This window comes from Lagenorhynchus albirostris, chromosome 15 (genome assembly GCF_949774975.1).
Source record: "Lagenorhynchus albirostris chromosome 15, mLagAlb1.1, whole genome shotgun sequence".
NCBI classification, from domain to species: domain Eukaryota; kingdom Metazoa; phylum Chordata; class Mammalia; order Artiodactyla; family Delphinidae; genus Lagenorhynchus; species Lagenorhynchus albirostris.
This window is the reverse complement of record NC_083109.1, coordinates 29,819,671-29,837,243: the sequence shown is the minus strand read 5'-3', so window position 1 is coordinate 29,837,243 and position 17,573 is coordinate 29,819,671. Positions and strand designations below refer to the sequence as shown.

The 17,573-nt window shown below is 44.9% G+C and overlaps 1 protein-coding gene across 1 annotated transcript in view; it reads left to right on the top strand.

Moving 5' to 3' along the window:
• DNAAF9 (dynein axonemal assembly factor 9) overlaps positions 1-17,391 on the top strand; it is a 148,538-nt gene extending 131,147 nt beyond the window's left edge. The window contains exons 30-37 of the mRNA XM_060123316.1: positions 2,846-2,981; positions 6,343-6,429; positions 9,715-9,821; positions 10,148-10,222; positions 12,193-12,398; positions 13,552-13,617; positions 14,862-14,955; positions 15,534-17,391. Of these exons, the coding sequence (XP_059979299.1) occupies positions 2,846-2,981; positions 6,343-6,429; positions 9,715-9,821; positions 10,148-10,222; positions 12,193-12,398; positions 13,552-13,617; positions 14,862-14,955; positions 15,534-15,646 (884 nt within the window). The 3' untranslated portion in view covers positions 15,647-17,391. The remainder of the gene's footprint in view (positions 1-2,845; positions 2,982-6,342; positions 6,430-9,714; positions 9,822-10,147; positions 10,223-12,192; positions 12,399-13,551; positions 13,618-14,861; positions 14,956-15,533) is intronic.
• The last annotated feature ends 182 nt before the right edge of the window (positions 17,392-17,573 follow it).

Genomic DNA, 17,573 nt, shown 5'->3' with positions numbered 1-17,573 from the left:
AGAAATCATATTGCTAAAAGTTAAAAAAAATTTTTTTTAAATAGAATTCCACATAAACAAGGTAACAGAAACAAAGTGTCAGTAAATATAAATGGAATAAACACCTATTAAAAGGAAAAGTATCTCAGATTAAACCAAAAAGTAGAATCTAATTATATGATGTTCTGTACAAGAGAAGCATCTAAAACTAAGTAAGGATGGTGATGAAAGAATGGACAAGATATAACAGACGAATGCAAACAAAAAGAAATGAGGTTGATATTAATAACAGCAGGGTTGAATACCAGGCAAAATATTGAAGAGTCTAAAAAGGGCAGTTTTGGGACTTTCCTGGTGGTCCAGCGGTTAAGACTCCGTGCTTCCACTGCAAGGTGCACGGGTTCAATCCCTGGTCGGGGAACTAAGATCCCACATGCCGCACAGCACGGCTAATAAGTAAATAAATAAAAGGGCAATTTTTAATGATAAAGGACACCATCTACAACCTGTCATGAATATTTCTGTAACCAAATAATTCAAAAGAAAGCATATACCTTTAAGTTACTATGTTACTAAACAAGAAATAATTTTTCTTTTTATTGAGATATAATTGACATATAACATTGTATTAGTTTCAAGTGTACAACAGAATGATTTGATGTTTGTATACATTGCAAAATGATAATCACAATAAGTCTAGTTAACATGCATTGCCTTACCTAGTTACAAAACAATTTTTTCTTATGATGAGAACTTTTAAGATCTACTCTCTTAGCAGCTTTTAGTTATTCAATACAGTATTATTAACTATAGTTACCATGCTGTACATTACATCTCCATGACTTATTTATTTTATAACTGGAAGTTTGTACCTTTTGACTCTCTCCTCCCATTTTTCTCACCCCCTGCCCCCTGCTTCTGGCAACCACCAGTTTGTTCTCTGTATCTATGGGCTTGGTTTTTGTTTTTGTTTTTAGATTCTGCATATTAATGAGATCATATGGTATTTCTCTCTCTGACTTATTTCATTTAGCATAATGCCCTTGCGGTCCATCCATGGCAAGATGGCAAGATTTCATTCTCTTTATGGCTGAGTAACATTTATATATATATATCATTATCATATATAAGATAGATATATATAAGATATATCTATCTTATATCTTCTTTATCCATTCATCCACTAATGGACACTTAGGTTTCCATATCTTGCTATTGTGAATAATACTGCAATGAACATGGGTGTGCAGATAGCTCTTCAAGATAGTGATTTCAGTTCCTTCTGGTATATTCCAGAAGTGGAATTGTTGGATCATATGGTACTTTTAATTTTTTTAGGAATCTCCATCCTGTTTTCCATAGTGTCTGTACCACTATAGAATTGGCATTCCCAGCAACAGTGTACAAGTTTCCCTTTTTTCCACATCCTCACCAACACTACTTATTTCTTGACTTTTTGAGAATAGCCATTCTAACAGGTATGAAATGCTATCTCATTGTGGCTTTTTTAAATAATGAATTAAGCATTCAACTTAAGAAGTTAGAAAAAGAACAAGAACTTTTTAAAAACTAGATTATGATAAAAAAGATTGAATCTATAAACCAGGTATATCTAGCATGTTAAGCAACACTATGGAGATGCAATCAGCAAAATCTAGACTGAGAGAAATATACAAGATGCAGTTTTTCAACAAATAAATCACAAAGAAGTAAGAAGAAAACTATAGATTGAAAGAGAATTATGAGATGCATCAGTGAAATATAATGTATGGGCTTTGTTTGGTTCCTGTTTCCAAAAAATTAAGAAAATATTCTTGAGACAGAAAAGTTTGAATGTGGGCTAGATATTTTATATTAAAGAATTTATTGTTAATCATTCATTTTTTTAAAGAGTCCTTATGATAATACATACTGAAATATTTTTGGATGAAATAATAGGATGTCTATTATTGGCTTCAGAATCATCCAGTGGGGAAGGAGAGGAAAGGAGAAAATGTTGGGGTATGGTATAGAAGAAATAGTTAGCCAAATGTTAATCTTTCTTGAAGCCAAGTGATGGGCTCGTGGGCGTTCATTATACTATTTTTTTCTACTTTTGTATATGTTTGAAATTTTCACAATATTAAGTGAATAAAAATGGTTGAATAACACAAATGCAAATGACATTATAGCAGAAATGGTGTATATGCTGTGATCCTAGCCATGTAAAAATAAGTATGGAAGAGGTATTACAATTGTGTTGGCATGATGGGATGTGGCAAATTCTCTGATTTCAAAATTATCTGTAGTGCTGTGGATTTTACTTCTATATTTTCACAGAAAGGTTGAGAGTGATTGTGGCCCACTCCACAACCTCTCTTTACATGCGCCACCCTTCCTTACTGTGTCACTCTGTGAATATCTTTGTTAGCACTTACCTTGGAACTGTGGGTCCACGGGTGAGACTTCTTGACTGTGCACTCTTTGAGAATGGTTAGCACCTGACATACGGTTTGTGCTTGGTACATGTCTGTGTTCTGAACTGGTGAAAAGTCACTGGCACCAGTTCCTGATGAGGTTAAGTACATGGGATATAGAAAGGGCCCTTAGATGAAAAAGCTCCAGGTATCAAAGCGGAATTAAGAAGACAGAGGAGGTTAGGAGGTGAGGCAGCTACAGAGTTGAGGCCATTCACTCCAAGAGGTTGCAGTGGCAGAAAGAGGAGCAGAATGATGGCTATGTATATCAGTGTTGGGTGGCGGGTGTCTACATGAGGAGGCTGCTAGAAGGGATGATCAGGGGAGGGAGCAAGGGCTCACATTTGTGCAAACCCTCAGCCCCAGTCAGGACTCATAAAGGCTGAACTGTTTTTGGTTTTGTTCCCCAGGCCTGGTGAGTAATGTGGTGTTCACCAGTCACACCACAGAGCAGAGGCACCCTCTCCTGATTCAGTTGCAGAGCCTCATCAGAGCTGCCAATCCTTCCGCAGCCTTCATTCTTGCAGAAAATGGGATTGTCACCAGGTAAACTTACCAGTTCACTTCACTCCGCAGGACCAGCCACTTTCTCAGATGCAGCAGTCTGTCTGTGGCCCACTGGGTCTTTCTACTGTATCAAAGACCTGAGCATTTATAAAAGTCAGGTCTTGAAGTGCTTTTTTTTTTTTAATTTATTTATTTTATTTTTATTATTTTTGGCTGTGTTGGGTCTTTGTTGCTGCAGGTGGGCTTTCTCTAGTTGCGCTGAGTGGGGGCTACTCTTCATTGTGGTGGCTTCTCTTGTTGCGGAGCACATGCTCCAGAGCGCAGGCTCAGTAGTTGTGGCTCATGGGCTTAGTTGCTCCGCGGCATGTGGGACCTTCCCGGACCAGGGCTTGAACCTGTGTCCTCTGCACTGGCAGGCGGATTCTTAACCACTGCGCCACCAGGGAAACCCTTGAAGTGCTTTTGATGCTGTGTAAAAATCACCAAGAGGACCCCACATGTTAGTATCCTGTACTGGTTTTTTTTTTTTAATTTTTAAATTTTTTTTAATATATATAATTTTTCATGTATCAAATTGGCAATTTATTAATTTATTTATTTTTGGCTGTGTTGGGTCTTTGTTTCTGTGCGAGGGCTTTCTCTAATTGCGGCAAGCGGGGGCTACTCTTCATCGCGGTGCGCAGGCCTCTCACTATCGCGGCCTCTCTTGTTGCGGAGCACAGGCTCCAGACGCGCAGGCTCAGTAGTTGTGGCTCACGGGCCTAGTTGTTCTGCGGCATGTGAGATCTTTCCAGACCAGGGCTCAAACCCGTGTCCCCTGCATTGGCAGGCAGATTCTCAACCACTGAGCCACCAGGGAAGCCCTCCTGTACTGTTTTGAGATGTTCTGTTTTGATGCATTCACGTTCTCATCATTAAAGGATGGAAGTCAAGACTCTCTCAATGTTCTTTGTGTTAAGATGTGAGAGAAATGGCATAGAAACATGGGGAAATTATATCTTTACTTCATAGACCTGGGTTCAAGTTACAAACTAAAAATAGAGAATTAGTGACTTCATGTGTATGAAAACATCTTGTCATATAGCAGTTTTGTTTGCTCAATAAGGTGCTAAAAGGTGTATACTTTTCATATAGTTTTGACTTTTGAGCAATGCACATATTTTACACATTCAAAAATTAAGTCAACAAGGAGGGAAAAAATACAAACAAAAACGTGAATCCATCTGTATACCAAAGTTATAAGAACCGTACATATGCAAAATAATTCAAGTAGCTTCTGAGCATAATCCTCTGTTGGAACCCTGATTCCAAACAACATCACTGATTAGAGAAGGGAGATTATAAATATGAAATGGGAAAGGTAAGGAAAAACCCTACAAATGTTGGAGTTGAATTGGGGGACTCGATATAAATTCATTATTTCAAAAAAAAAGTATATTCCCTAGCTCTTTCCATTAAAAGGGACCAGAAATAATACCCTTTCCATTAAAAGGGACTAGAAATAATAATAGCAATTAATACTTCTACCTCTAGATCTTAATTTCTAAGTACCAATCCCCACTACAAAGTATCAGGACTCTTTGGAGAATTGGCTGATTGCAGGTTTAGGGAGTGAAAGTACAAGGTGAGCCTAGTACATTTTGTGACAAAAAAGCAGGGAAGTATTCAAAGATTAGTGGAAATATGTCAAAAGGATACAGAAGCTAGCTTAAGAAGCTCCCACTTAGGCAAATTTGGGACAACTTGAGTATATGAGAGAACCATGATAATAATGGATTATATAGCACGTGGAGTAAAATGAGTCTGTGGTGATACTAAAAAAAGGGAGAGGGACAGATCAGTAAAGCTCTTCTTTATAGAAGAATGCTAGCTAATAAATAAATAAGGATTTATAGTACTAGAAAGTCACTATTTTGTAACCTTTCGTATAATACTTGATTTAGGCAAGAATTATCAATGGATGCTAAAAGCAGTGGATGACAGATTGTTGAGGAAAGGGATATTCACTTGTCTCAAAGTATCTGTCACGGGACTTCCCTGGTGGTGCAGTGGTTAAGAATCTGCCTGTCAATGCAGGGGACACGGGTTCAATCCCTGGTCTGGGAAGATCCCACATGCCACAGAGCAACTAAGCCCATGCACCACAACTACTGAGCCTGCTCTCTAGAGCCTACGAGCCACAGCTACTGAGCCCATATGCCACAACTACTGAAGTCTGCACACCTAGAGCCTATGCTCCGCAACAAGAGAAGCCACTGTACTGAGAAGCCCGCGCACTGCAACGAAGAGTAGCCCCCGCTGTTCCGCAACTAGAGAAAGCCTGTGCACAGCAACGAAGATGCAGTGCAACCATAAATAAATAAATTAAGTAAATAAATGAATAAATAAAAAGTATCTGTCACTCCACAGACTGCTTACTACTTACAAAGAGGGAAAAGTACCTTCACAATGGAGAGGTTTAATCTAGAAGACATGACATTGACCAAATGATTAAACTTACCAAGACCACTAATGGGATAAACTGACATCATGTGCCTCCTTCGTGACACTGTGCGAAGGACACAACATCACTTGGCCATTAATCTTGCCAGAAATGCTTAGCTGAATCTAATCATGAGGAGCAACCAGACAAATCCAGGTTGTGGGGCACAAGACAGCTGGCATGTACTCTTCAAAAATGTCAACTCCGGGCTTCCCTGGTGGCGCAGTGGTTGGGAGTCCGCCTGCCAATGCAGGGGACACGGGTTCGTGACCCGGTCAGGGAGGATCCCGCGTGCCGCAGAGCGGCTGGGCCCATGGGCCATGGCCGCTGGGCCTGCGCGTCCGGAACCTGTGCTCCATGGCGGGAGAGGCCACGGCAGTGAGAGGCCTGCGTACCGGAAAAAAAAAAAAAAAAAATGAGTAACAAACAAAAATAGTTGGAGGAATTGTTCCAGACTGAAGGAAAATAAAGATTATAAATTAATGAGCAGTCCTTGATTGGATCCTGAGTGCCCTATCCCCCCAAAAAGGGGAAATTTGAAAATGGATGTATATTATATCAATACTTCTCCAACTTTAATGTGCATATTAACCTCTTGGGGATCTTATTAAAATGAGGGTTCTGATTCAGTAGGTCTGGAGTAGGCTGGAGATCCTGCATTTCCACGAAGCTCCCATGTGATACCAATGCTGCTTGTCCTCAGTATTAAATTCCCTCAGTGTGATTATACTGTTGTGGTTCTTCAAGAGAATGTGCTTGTTCTTAGAGATGCATACTAAAGTATTTAGGGGTGAAATAACAGAAAAAAAAATATATGCATGTACTTGTATGTGTGTATGGCAGTGTAGAGAGTAAGCAGAATGTACAGGTTAAGGTTAATAGTTCTAATTAACCTGGGTTTTCTGTATGTTTTCAAAGGAATGAAGACATTGAACTGATTCTCTCAGAAAATAGTTTTTCGAGTCCTCAGATGCTACGATCTCGATATCTAATGTACCCTGGCTGGCAAGTATCATCATTGAAAAGTAGCTAAGATTTCTTTATAAACTCAGTGATTTATTTATTTACAGGAAAGAAAAAGAGAAAGTGAAAATACCAGGTGTGCTCTAGGAGGGTGACAATGGCAGCTACAATAGCCTGCCATGTCCCAGTAACCACTGGCCTTGCTGGAAGCCCAGTGATCCACATCTTGGGGTCCAAATTGAGACCCTTGCTGGATGTTGAGACTTAAGGAGTCATCTTATAGGCCTTAAGCACAATGGTATCCTTTGTTTCCTCTAGCCTCTAGTGAGAGTGAGGTGGCCGACATGGAACCAAGGAGTTATGACCCTCCCGGGTGAGAGAGTCTCTCCTGAGAATAGTCAGTCCTCTAGGGTTCCCATCTGACAGGTAGGTTCCCTGCTATTGTGGCCCAGGGCATGTTCTGTGCTCTGCAGGTGGCCTCCTAGCCTGAACCTGTCCTCCAGAGAGGAGAGGAAGAGAAAAGAGAGTGTGAAGTGCACTATAATCATATTTCCAGCATCACTTGAGCACTTACTGTGTGCTACATGTTGTTCTAAGACTTCGCTCTCCAGTACGGCAGCCACTAGCCACATGTGGCTAGTTAATAAAATGTAAATGTATATTAATAAAGTAAAATTTAAAATTTAGCCTTTTAGTCACACAAGCCACATTTCAAGTGCTTAACCAGCTACCTGAGACTAGCAGCTACTGTCTTGGACAGTTCAGATCCAGAACATTTCCATCATCACAGAAAGTTCTGTTCACAGTGCCACTCTAAGAGTTCAACCTATGTTATCTCATTCATCCTCAAACCAAGCCTGCAAGGTGGATTCCATTTTTTTCTTCATTCTAGAGATAAGGTAACTGAGGCAGCAAGGACTTAAATGTCTTGTCCAAAGTCCCACAGCTAGTAAATGAAAGAGTTGGGTTTCAAACCCAGGTTGTGTAGCTTCAGAGCCTGTATTTTTTTTTTTGAAGTATAATAGATTTACAAAGTTGTGTTAATTTCTGCTGTACAGCAGAGCCTGTACTCTTAACCACCATGCTGCACTTGTCCCTGTATGGAATGGATAACTAGTTTTGCTCTGTTGAAGGTTCAGGGGAAGACAGTTGTTAAAGCTTAGCCAAAATTGATCCCTCATATTGATTTGGATCATCTTTATTATCCTCACTCACTTCCCTCAGCCACCTCTGTGAGTCCTCCAACCACCCCTTATATCACCTGTATTTTGTACCAGCAAAAACTGATTGTACTATCCTGTTTAAAAAAAAAAAGGTCAATATGTAAAATTGAAGGTTTTCAGGCTTATTTTTAGAAGGAACCTCTGGTTTGAGTCACATCATACTTAAACAGTGAGTACGTGGATCATTCCTTATGCCTGAACAAGACAATAATATCTTAGCTAAAAAGAAAAAGATGGAGCTTCTGGGGTGAAACTCTTCTCTCCAGTGGCTGCAGCTACTGACCTTTTTGCTGCCCACACCTCTGGGCCTGGTCCTGAGACTTTTGTCGTCTCCACCTGGTGCCTAGGGAAGCACCTATTCTCCAGTCCATACCAACTCATTGTGGGCATGGCATACATTAACCTAGCTCAGGGCACAGACTTTTCTGGAGGCAGACTGATCTAGGACAGAGACAGGTATGAGGGAGTTCATTAGAAGGCTCTGTGAATCTAGAGTCTGAAATCTTCCTTTATCAGGAAGATCAGTCCTTGTAGAGGATCAGAGATGGAGGGGCCTCAGAATCACCCTTCAGGCCCTCCCTTCCAAGTTCATTCCTAGGAATCAGATGATTTACTCTTTAAACAAGATGGCAGTCATCACATTCCTGCTCATCGCTGTACATTACTCCCCTCTCTCCTTGGGTGAGGGCCACCACCTCAGAGTGAACAGGCCTTAGCTGCAGGATGTGCTCAGCTTTGTGCTGTGCAGATTCTTAGCCATTCCCCTCCCACAGCCCTCTGTTGTCATCGACCCCACCCCCACCTCCCCTGGTAGAAGGGCTTGTTCCTAGTCTGTAAGGAAACCTTGTACTATTCCCCTGGCCCCTCCAAATTCCCCTAAGGATACAGCCTCTGAACACAGAAGCCTGAGAAGCCCGTGGTCTCCAAATCTCATGTTTGGATGGGGAGAGAACAAAAAGAACATGTCAGTCTTGCAAAAATGTTATGCCACCACCTTACTTTAAAGAAGTTGCTTTAAAGAGTAAGATACTTTGAACAATGTAAAATTCAAAACTGCAGTGCAGTTTTCAAGCAAAGCAAACTAATACAAAAATACAGTAGACTGGAGGGAAGTGTTTGCATCAAATGTGACGAAGGGTTAATATAGTATTTGGAAAGCTTGTTTAGATATTTAAGAAAAGTAACCCATATTATATAGATGTGAACAGTCCACTTAAGACCAAGTATAAATGGCAACTGTGGTAACAGAATTCCATGTACGTAGTACTCAAATGCAAAATGGTGTCTTACTGTTGCTTTGATTGACACCTGTTACATTTAGGCAAAAATATCTATAAAATTCATTGCTGGAGGAATTGTTGTGAAACTAGTACACTCATCTACTGCTGGGGGTGGTATAAATTACCCATGAGATGTTATGCCCTCTCCTGGACTGATTCCAATCAAGGGATTCATCTCAATGAAATCATTCAAAAGAAGGAATGACAGTTTCATAACTTTGGAAGCTGGGTGGTAGGAATTCATTACACTACCCTTCTATCTTTGCATATCTCTGAAATTTTCCATAATAAAAAGTTAAATTTTTTAAATGCTGCGTTCTTAATGAGTCTGTGGCAGTCAGTATGTCTGCTGAACTCAAAACTGAGAAAATAGATCAGAGATGCCCCAGCCCTTTAGTTCCTTCTGGAGAGACTGCACATCCAAATATACAGTCTGTTAAACTGCCCTCAGTGAGGGTGGGGCATAGTGGGAGCCCTGAAGAGAGTGGGAGGGGATCCTGAGGAAGAGCTCCAAAGGTACCAGGAGGGACCCCTAATCCCAGTTGGGATACTGGCAAGCTTCAAAAGTAGAGGGGGTCTTTGACTTTAAGGGATTGCTAGTCCAAAGAAGGTAAGACCTTCCTGCTCTAAGGGGGCAAACATGCTTCTCAGTCTCAAGATGAAAGAGACATAAATGCTTTCAAATAAGTGCTTTGTACACAAAATGACGTACAATTAAGGGAGAATTCAAATATGATAAGTGATATGTAGTTCTTTCCAATGTAGTATGTAGTAGCAGTCAAAGCCCCAATTACTTGTATTTATAATTTTTTAAACCTTTTAAGGTATGAAGGTAAATTTGATGTTGGATCGGTCTTTCCATTAATGGTTCAGATTTGTGTATGGTTTGGTCGTCCCTTGGAGAAGACTCGCTTTGTGGCCAAGTGTAAAGGTAAGCCTTGACCGGGACATGTCCCAGACACTGGTAAAAGAATGCCCCAGAGTTGTCCCCGCTTCCTGGCACCATTTTAGTATTCTGTGTGTGCTGTCTCTTCTCACCATTTGGGTCTGAAAGCAGGCAGAAGAATTGGAGGACCCAGGAGTCCCTTACCCCTGGGAATAGTGGCAGAGCCACTGGGGGAAGATCTGGTGGGGGTACCTGTGAAACCTGGACCCTAGAGGAGGTGCCTTTCCAGTCCCTAACCCTCCCAGCTGTGCCACCCTGGACTTGGCCTCTGCCCCCAGGTGAGTAACAACCCTATCCTCTTCCTCCACCAGCAATTCAGTCCTCTATCAAGCCAAGTCCCTTCTCTGGAAACATCTACCACATCCTGGGCAAAGTGAAGTTTTCAGGTAACTGGGCGCTTGGATTTGGGAGCGCTACTCTGTGGAGTGCTCACATCTCATGATGTGAGTTCATAGACTCTGCTGGTGCTTTACAGACCACTGATGCCTCTTAGACTCTCTCAAAAAACCCTCCCCTCTGGATCTTACACCATAGGCTCCTCCAGTCATCCCTTTCAGTCAAGGTCCCAATCTTTCTCCAGGTCCTTCTGCTCTGCAGTGGAGGATCTGTTTTCCTGCCCCTGGACGAACCTGCCCAGGGCCTCTCCTCACAGCTCCTTGACTTCCTTGTTCTAGAGACTCACACTCCACCCTTCTTGAGCCATCCATGGCCTCCTCCTAGACCTGTCACCAGGAGCTACCCCAATGCTGAGCCTTCCAGCTCTGGATCCGTTTCTGCCAAAGTCTTCAAGCCTTCCACTTGCCTTCTCCTCCCCTCCGTTCAGTAAACCTGTTTATCAGCCTTTGACCCCTGCAGCCCTTGCAACCTGAATTATGTCAGTCCTGGGCTGGGGTTCAGGGAAGGTGTGAAAACAAGGAGCCAGTTAACTCAACATTGAGAAAGAGCAGAATGTTCCAGGGAAAAGGCAGAGCATGTGCTGTGGATGTGAGGCAAAAACAGGCGTTTCAGGAACCAAAAAGGGTTTACTGTGTCTGGGTCCCAAGGGAGGAAGTGAGGGAGTGTGTCTGTTAGGGCATCTTTGGCAGTTATAACAGAAAACCCCAGCTCAACTAGCAGGTGTTAGCTACATAGCAAGAAGTCAAGAGGTCTGGCAGCATAGCAAAGCCAGTGAAGACCCAGGTAATATATGGCTTTTGTGTTCTTACATTCTTGGTGTCAGCTTTTCCTCAGGTTCCCACCCCTCATGGTTGCCAGGTAGTGCTGCAGGTCTAGGTGTCACATTCAGACACAACAACTAGCTGATGGAAGAAGCTGGCTCTTCCTGTGGGTGTCTTTATCAGTTCCTCAGCAGACTTCTCTCATTGGCCAGGATCGAGTTGCCATTGCCCATGGGGAATTGGTATTGGAGGAAGAGGGGGATGCTGGGCAGGTAACCGGGGGTGTCTGCAGCAGGGAGCCACTGAGAGTTGTAAGCATGGAATCATCTGGGTTCAGATAGGAGAATTAGGTGGCAGAGCCTCTATAAAAGAATCTCTCAAGGTCCTTAACCTTTGGCTTAATTTATGTTATTGAATCTGAAACTTTGGCCCCACTCTACAAGCCCCTTACTCAAGCCCGCTTCCCTCAGGCTCTGACAGACCCCCACCTGCTCGTCCCTCTCCCCTATCATCACCTCCTTTTCTTTTTTATTTAGACTGACTCTTGACCCTTTTCTTGTTAAAGGTAAACCTTTCTTTGTTTTAGATCTCTTTCTCATCATGCCTTTTTGGGGAACCTTACCCTTGTGTCTCCAGTATATTTTAGCCCCCAGTGCCTCAGCTTATAAACCCGATTACATCTTTCCTGTTCCCATGCATGTGTCCCTCCTGCAGCACTTGTACTGTTGAGCTTGCCCTCCTCCCATGGACTCTCAGACCTCAGCTGAGACCCACCCCCTCCACCTCTACCAAGGGAGCTTTCCTTGCTTCTCCTCAACTACCTCTTCCATAGGAGTGACCCCAGCCATTCTCTTCTTCTAATGACTGTGTAGATGTCTCCCACTCAGGGTCCTACAGTCTTTCAAATGCCACAGATGCAGAATCAAACTCTTCTTCTCCCACTTGCAAACCTTTTCTTCCTCTTGTAGTCAGTCCCCTTCTGGGTTAATGGTGTCCACCTGATCACCCAATCAGCTTAGCTAGAAACTTACATTGTTCCTCCCTCTCTTACTTCATCCTTTCTAATTTGCTGCCAGTCATGTCAGTTCTCCCTCCTGCATGTCTTGTGAATCTGTCCCCCACAGCTGCACTAATCCAGTCTTAGTGTAGCCTTATCCTTTTGGGGCAGGGTCTCAGGGACTAAAGTGTTCTCCTTGCAGACTCTGAGAGGACCATGGAGGTCTGCCACAACACTCTGGCCAATTCCTTGAGCATCGTGCCAGTTTTGGAGGGACCCACGCCACCGCCTGACTCCAGAAGCACACCTCAAGGCAGCAGCGGGCAGCAGGAATGCTACCTCGTGTTCATAGGCTGCTCCCTGAAGGAAGAAAGTGTCAAGGACTGGCTGCGGCAGTCAGCTAAGCAGGTGGTTTCCAAAGCCCAGACAGACCTGGCACTGATATGATCAGACACTTCAGAGTTGTTGATGGACCTGAGGCAGAAGCCCCTCCACCTTCTCCCTGCTTTCTCCCCACTGGTTCACCCCTCACAGGCTCAGCCAGCGTTTTCAGGGACTCTGAGAGTGGGAGGAAGCCCCTGGGGCAAACTCCAGGCGGACTTGTTTTGCTGCCTACCCTGCGAGCCCAGGCGCTGAAAGCCATTTCCAGTCCTGCTTCCCAAGGCAGGCTGGAGTTATTATCAGATGGCTTAACCAGGACCTAGGTGAAACTTAGTTGTTTCATGTGGACCCTGGATCAGCTTAGTGTTCTAAACTCAAAAATGTCTTCTTAGCTGAACCTAATTCATAGGCTCTCCTGTCTTCTGAGCCCAGCATCTCCTGTACTTCGGTTCTCTCTCTAGAAAGGAAAAACAACAAAGATATCCTTAGAGTCCTTTGCAAACCAAGACTCCAAGCATAGACAGCAGTGAGCCCGGAGGCCCTGGAGAGGGGTACAGGGGAAGAGGAGGCTTGCCTATAGATCCACACAAACATCTTTAGTCCAATACTACAAAGAAAAAAAATCCGGACTGGAGTTAAAATCCTCTCATATGCTGCTAGCTTTGGGTTCTAAGCCTCTTAGCACAGTCTGAGCTTAAGCTTATTCTAGAGCTCTGGAAATAGAGTTGGCTGGGGCCTGGGTCTTCTGTACATGCTCAGTTGGGACCTGTCTTTTATACTAAGGAATGGCTGCTTGCAGACAGGGTCTTTCTCAGACTCACTGGATAAACTCTTAAATGGTATTTGACTGTGAGACCTCCAGTTGTTCTTTTGTCTGCATGTCTGTCACTGGTGGGGCCTAGGATTGAGAATCTGCAAAGAGGCAGAAACATGCCTATTTGCAAATGCATCAGTCTCTCTTCTGCCGTTTGTTCCCCCCTGGCCCGCAGGACTCTGTGATGGGAAAGTGGTCTTCTCAAGGGACAGACAGGCAGGATATTGTATCCAGTCCATGACGATGCTTGTGCTTCCCTTTCTGGCATCTCAGTCATGTAACTGGCCCCCAGAGCCCTGAGCCCTCACCCTCCCATGTCCCCATCAGCTCTGTTGGAAACTGACACCTCCTTACATCTCTGCACAGAAGCCTCAGAGGAAAGCCCTGAAGACCAGGGGGATGCTGACCCAGCAGGAGATCAGGAACATCCACGTGAGTACCCTGCCCTGGGGGCCTAAGTCCCCTCAGCGTCCCAAGGATGTTCTTGTGCAGCTCTATCTTTTAGGATTCCTGAGTGAGGTGGCTGTTTGTAGGGCATGCTGGAGGTCCTGCTTCTCTCAGGCCACAGAGGGAAGCTGGGTAAAGAGAAACCTCAGCTCACCTGGCCTTGCAGCCTCAGTGAGAAGGACGGGGTGGCCTCTGGTGTGATGTGGTTACGAAATTGAGGAGAACTAGTGCCTGTGGGAGAAACAGGTGACATGGAAGTCTGTTTTGTCACCGTGTTCAAGCAGCTGCAGAAGTCCTTTCCTCCTCGCATTCCTCTGTCCTAGATAAACCACAGAGAAACCAGCGAGGTCCCAGGTAAAAACTCTAGATCCTGAAGCTGCTCATGGGCAGGTTGTGAAATCCTGAGGCCAGGACGAGAGGCCCTTTGAGGAGCCCTCAGACTCCAGGCTGACTCCCAGGCTCTACCCCACTTCCCATACCCATTGAGGCCTTTTCCTGATGAGTTTGGGGGAAAAGGCTAAAAGGGACAGAGAGTCCAGGTCTCAGCATGAGCTGCATCACAAGTCCCAGTAATGAGCAGGTGGGGCAGGACTCTGGGCTTTCAGAAGCCCCTGCTGTGGATTTGAGGAGGGCCCGTTTATTCCGACTCCAGGGCCTAGGCATCTCTGGGTGTTCCTGCTGAGGACACCATGGGCACCTCAGAAGGCAGGCAGTGTGTGTTTCCCCAGAAGCACACCTTAAATAAGGATTTGAGCGCAGGTAGTTTATTTTGGAAGTGATTCTAGAAAACACTATTAGGAAAATGGGAAAGTAAGAGAAGGGAATCGTGTATTGTCAAACCAGTTCCACTGTTGGCACCTGGGGCTTGGTCCCATTAATAATCCCAGAGTTCCTCCCTGAGAGGTGGGAGAACCTCTGTCAGTCATTGTTTGATGGCTGTTGTGAGGATGGTGTTAATTCCCTGGCACACCTAGCCTTCCACAGGGCAAAGTGGGCTATTTTGCTAGGGTAATAGGCTTGTTTGTTTTGGGGTGTTGTTTTTTTTTTGGCCGCACCACACAGCATGCAGGATCTTAGTTCCCCCACCAGGGATCAAACCCACGCCCCCTGCAGTGGAAGTGCAGAGTCTTAACCACTGGACCACCAGGGAAGTCCCTGTTTTTGTTTTTAATGAATGAGTGAATGATAGAAAATGGTCAGATAATTCTAACAGGACTCTTCTCCTACAGGTGAAACGCCACCTGGACCCCCTACCTGCAGGTTACTTTTATAATGGCACCCAGTTTGTCAACTTCTTTGGTGACAAGACTGATTTTCACCCACGTATCCTTGGAATCTGGGGCAGAGAGGCTGGGGGGGTGTGAAAACCTGGCTGTAAAGAGGGTATCTGCTAGAGCCATCATAGCCTAGCCCCTGGTGCCGGCTGGGTTTGGGAATACACAGCAAGCCACAGAGGCTGACTTTTCATTTTGTCCTCTTAGAGTCATTAAAATTACATTTATTCTTCATTCAGTGATGGCTGAGGTTACTCTGGGGGTTGTAGTTTAAATGCAGCTGTGGTGACATCCTGTGGTCATCAGGGAGTCATGATTTACAAGTTGGAGACTGGGTCTGATTACAGTAGTTAATTTGTGAAAAGGTGGATGGGGTGCTGCTCTGGGCTAGTGAAAGCTGAAGGGCTCAGTTCTAAGAGCTCATGAAGGGCCCTGTGTCAACCCCTGTCACATTCTTTGCAGCTGTGGTGCTGCCAGTATATAAAAAAAAGCCAGTCAGGTACCTTCTGTGCAGGCTGAGCACTCACTACCTCAGTGTCCCCTACTTCACCTGTCCACAGATTCCTCTGGCCTGGGCAGCTCCCTTGGCCCCAAGGCTCAGGGCCTTCTTCCTTAATGAGGTGCCAGTCATGGACCAGTTCATGAATGACTACGTGGAAGAAGCCAACCGGGAAATCGAGAAGTATAACCGCGAGCTGGAGCAGCAGGAGTATCATGACCTCTTTGAGCAGAAGCCCTAGAGGAAGAAGACCCTGGAGATGGACGTTTTAAAACGGGGTGTCTTAACCTCAGCTTTTCCAGAGGCCCCTCCCTAGAGGGGCTATCTTTGTTCTCCTTGGCCTTTGTGTGCTGGCTTGAGTGCATGTTGTCTTTATTCTCTATACAGCGCTGAAGAGCATCACCTGCACCACTGATTTGGCAGGGGAGGGGGGTCCTTATGGAGGATGAGCAGACAGGGGCTGCCCTTTGTGTGCAGCCGGCAGTCCAGGACCTCTGGGTCTCTGATAACAGTATTTTCTTTGGGCTGTTGCAGCAGTGTGTGAGGGTGGGAGGAGCATTTGGATTGCACAGAGTGGCTGCTGGGACATAAAGAATCCTGGCTGCCAAACTGTGGCCATGCCTGGGGGCCCAGGCCACCACAGGCCTTGGGCCTCAGACACCACCCCAGGAGAGCCTTTCACCCCAGTGGAGTGCCTGCCTCCCTGTTTAGGCCCCTTCCACTGAAGGCTTGGGCCCTGCTGACCCTATGCCCAGTCCTAGAGGGAACAGCACAAGCCCTGGCCAATCCCAACCCACAGAGCCAACAGCTTGGGCGGAGATTAGCAGCTTATTCTAAAATGAGGGAATTTCCCTTACGGACTAAACAGAGGGGAAAGACTTGTTGCTTTCCAGAAGTATGTGGCTTTTGAATTGACACAAGCAGCCCCCCTTGGGACTGGTTTGAGCCTCCTCATGTCATCACTCTGGTTTACCTCATTCGGGGACGAGAAAAACTGCTGCTCAGGCCTCCCTGGTGACGCTTTGCCTCACTGTTAAGGTCAGTGTCCTGCAACTGCATAGTCTTACGCCCAGGGTTCTGGTCGCTTATGGGGCATCTTCACTTGAAGGGCGTTCAGTCTCAGCACCCATACCTCCCCTCAGTCTTGCCAGGGAAGGCCTGGTTTTCAGCCCAACCTTCAGGAATCTCATGTCTCCAAGCATCGTTGCTAGTCTTGTATTTGTTTGGCTCTAGGGGACCAGGAATTTCGGAGAATTCCAAATCCAAGTTAGAATTCCTTCTAGTAGCTTTGTTTTCAGCTGGATTAAAAAGCAGAGGGGAATTTCAAGTGTATCCCATGCCTGACCTCCAGAATTAGTGTGGGGAAGAGGAAGGTCGCAGGCACAGATACTTAGGTGATGTCTGTTAGGACTTCAGCGCCTCAGCTGCCTAGATTGTAAATGCTTTCTGAATTTCACGTATTTTTTTGCATGCCTTAGGAAGGAGCACATAGGCAAAACCAGCAAAGTTTCTAGTAATGTAGAGGGGTTTTTGAGAAAGGATCCTGGCACAGAGGAGAGACAGAAAACCGATGGAGCACATGTAGTCTGTCACACAGAGTCCTGCATACAAGTAGTAAAGCAGTTGTTAAGGGCTTGTTAGTAACATGTACTTATATTAGAAAAAAATTTTTCATTTGAAGCCAAATGAACAATACTCCAAATACCATTTAATAAGAACTCTTGCTTGAAGAAAGGCTTCTGAAAAGGCCCATGTGCTCCAGTCTCAGCTCCCAAAGCTGCTGGTGACAAGGGCCCAGGTGTGGAGCCCCATCTGGGAGCCCCTTACTTCTAGCTGGGCAGAGGCTGGGTCCACAACGGGCCTGCCTCTGCTTCAGGATCAATAACAGATCTTAAGTGCAATTGATGAAATAATAATGAGTTACTGTAGCTTCCTTTAGCTCTACCGAGCTCTTTTTAAAAACTCAAGCAGCCTTAGAAAAGGGAGCCAGGGATGGGAGGGGGCGGGGGGGAGATGACAGGCCATCTCCTCCAGGTGGGTTGCTGTGAACATTTAAATGAAAGCTCTCTTTCTAGGAGCTTGAGCCATTTCCTGGCTGCTGCACAAAAGAGTTTTTAAAGAGGGGTCGGAGCCCACCCATAAAAGTGGGTCTTAAACACTGCATGGGG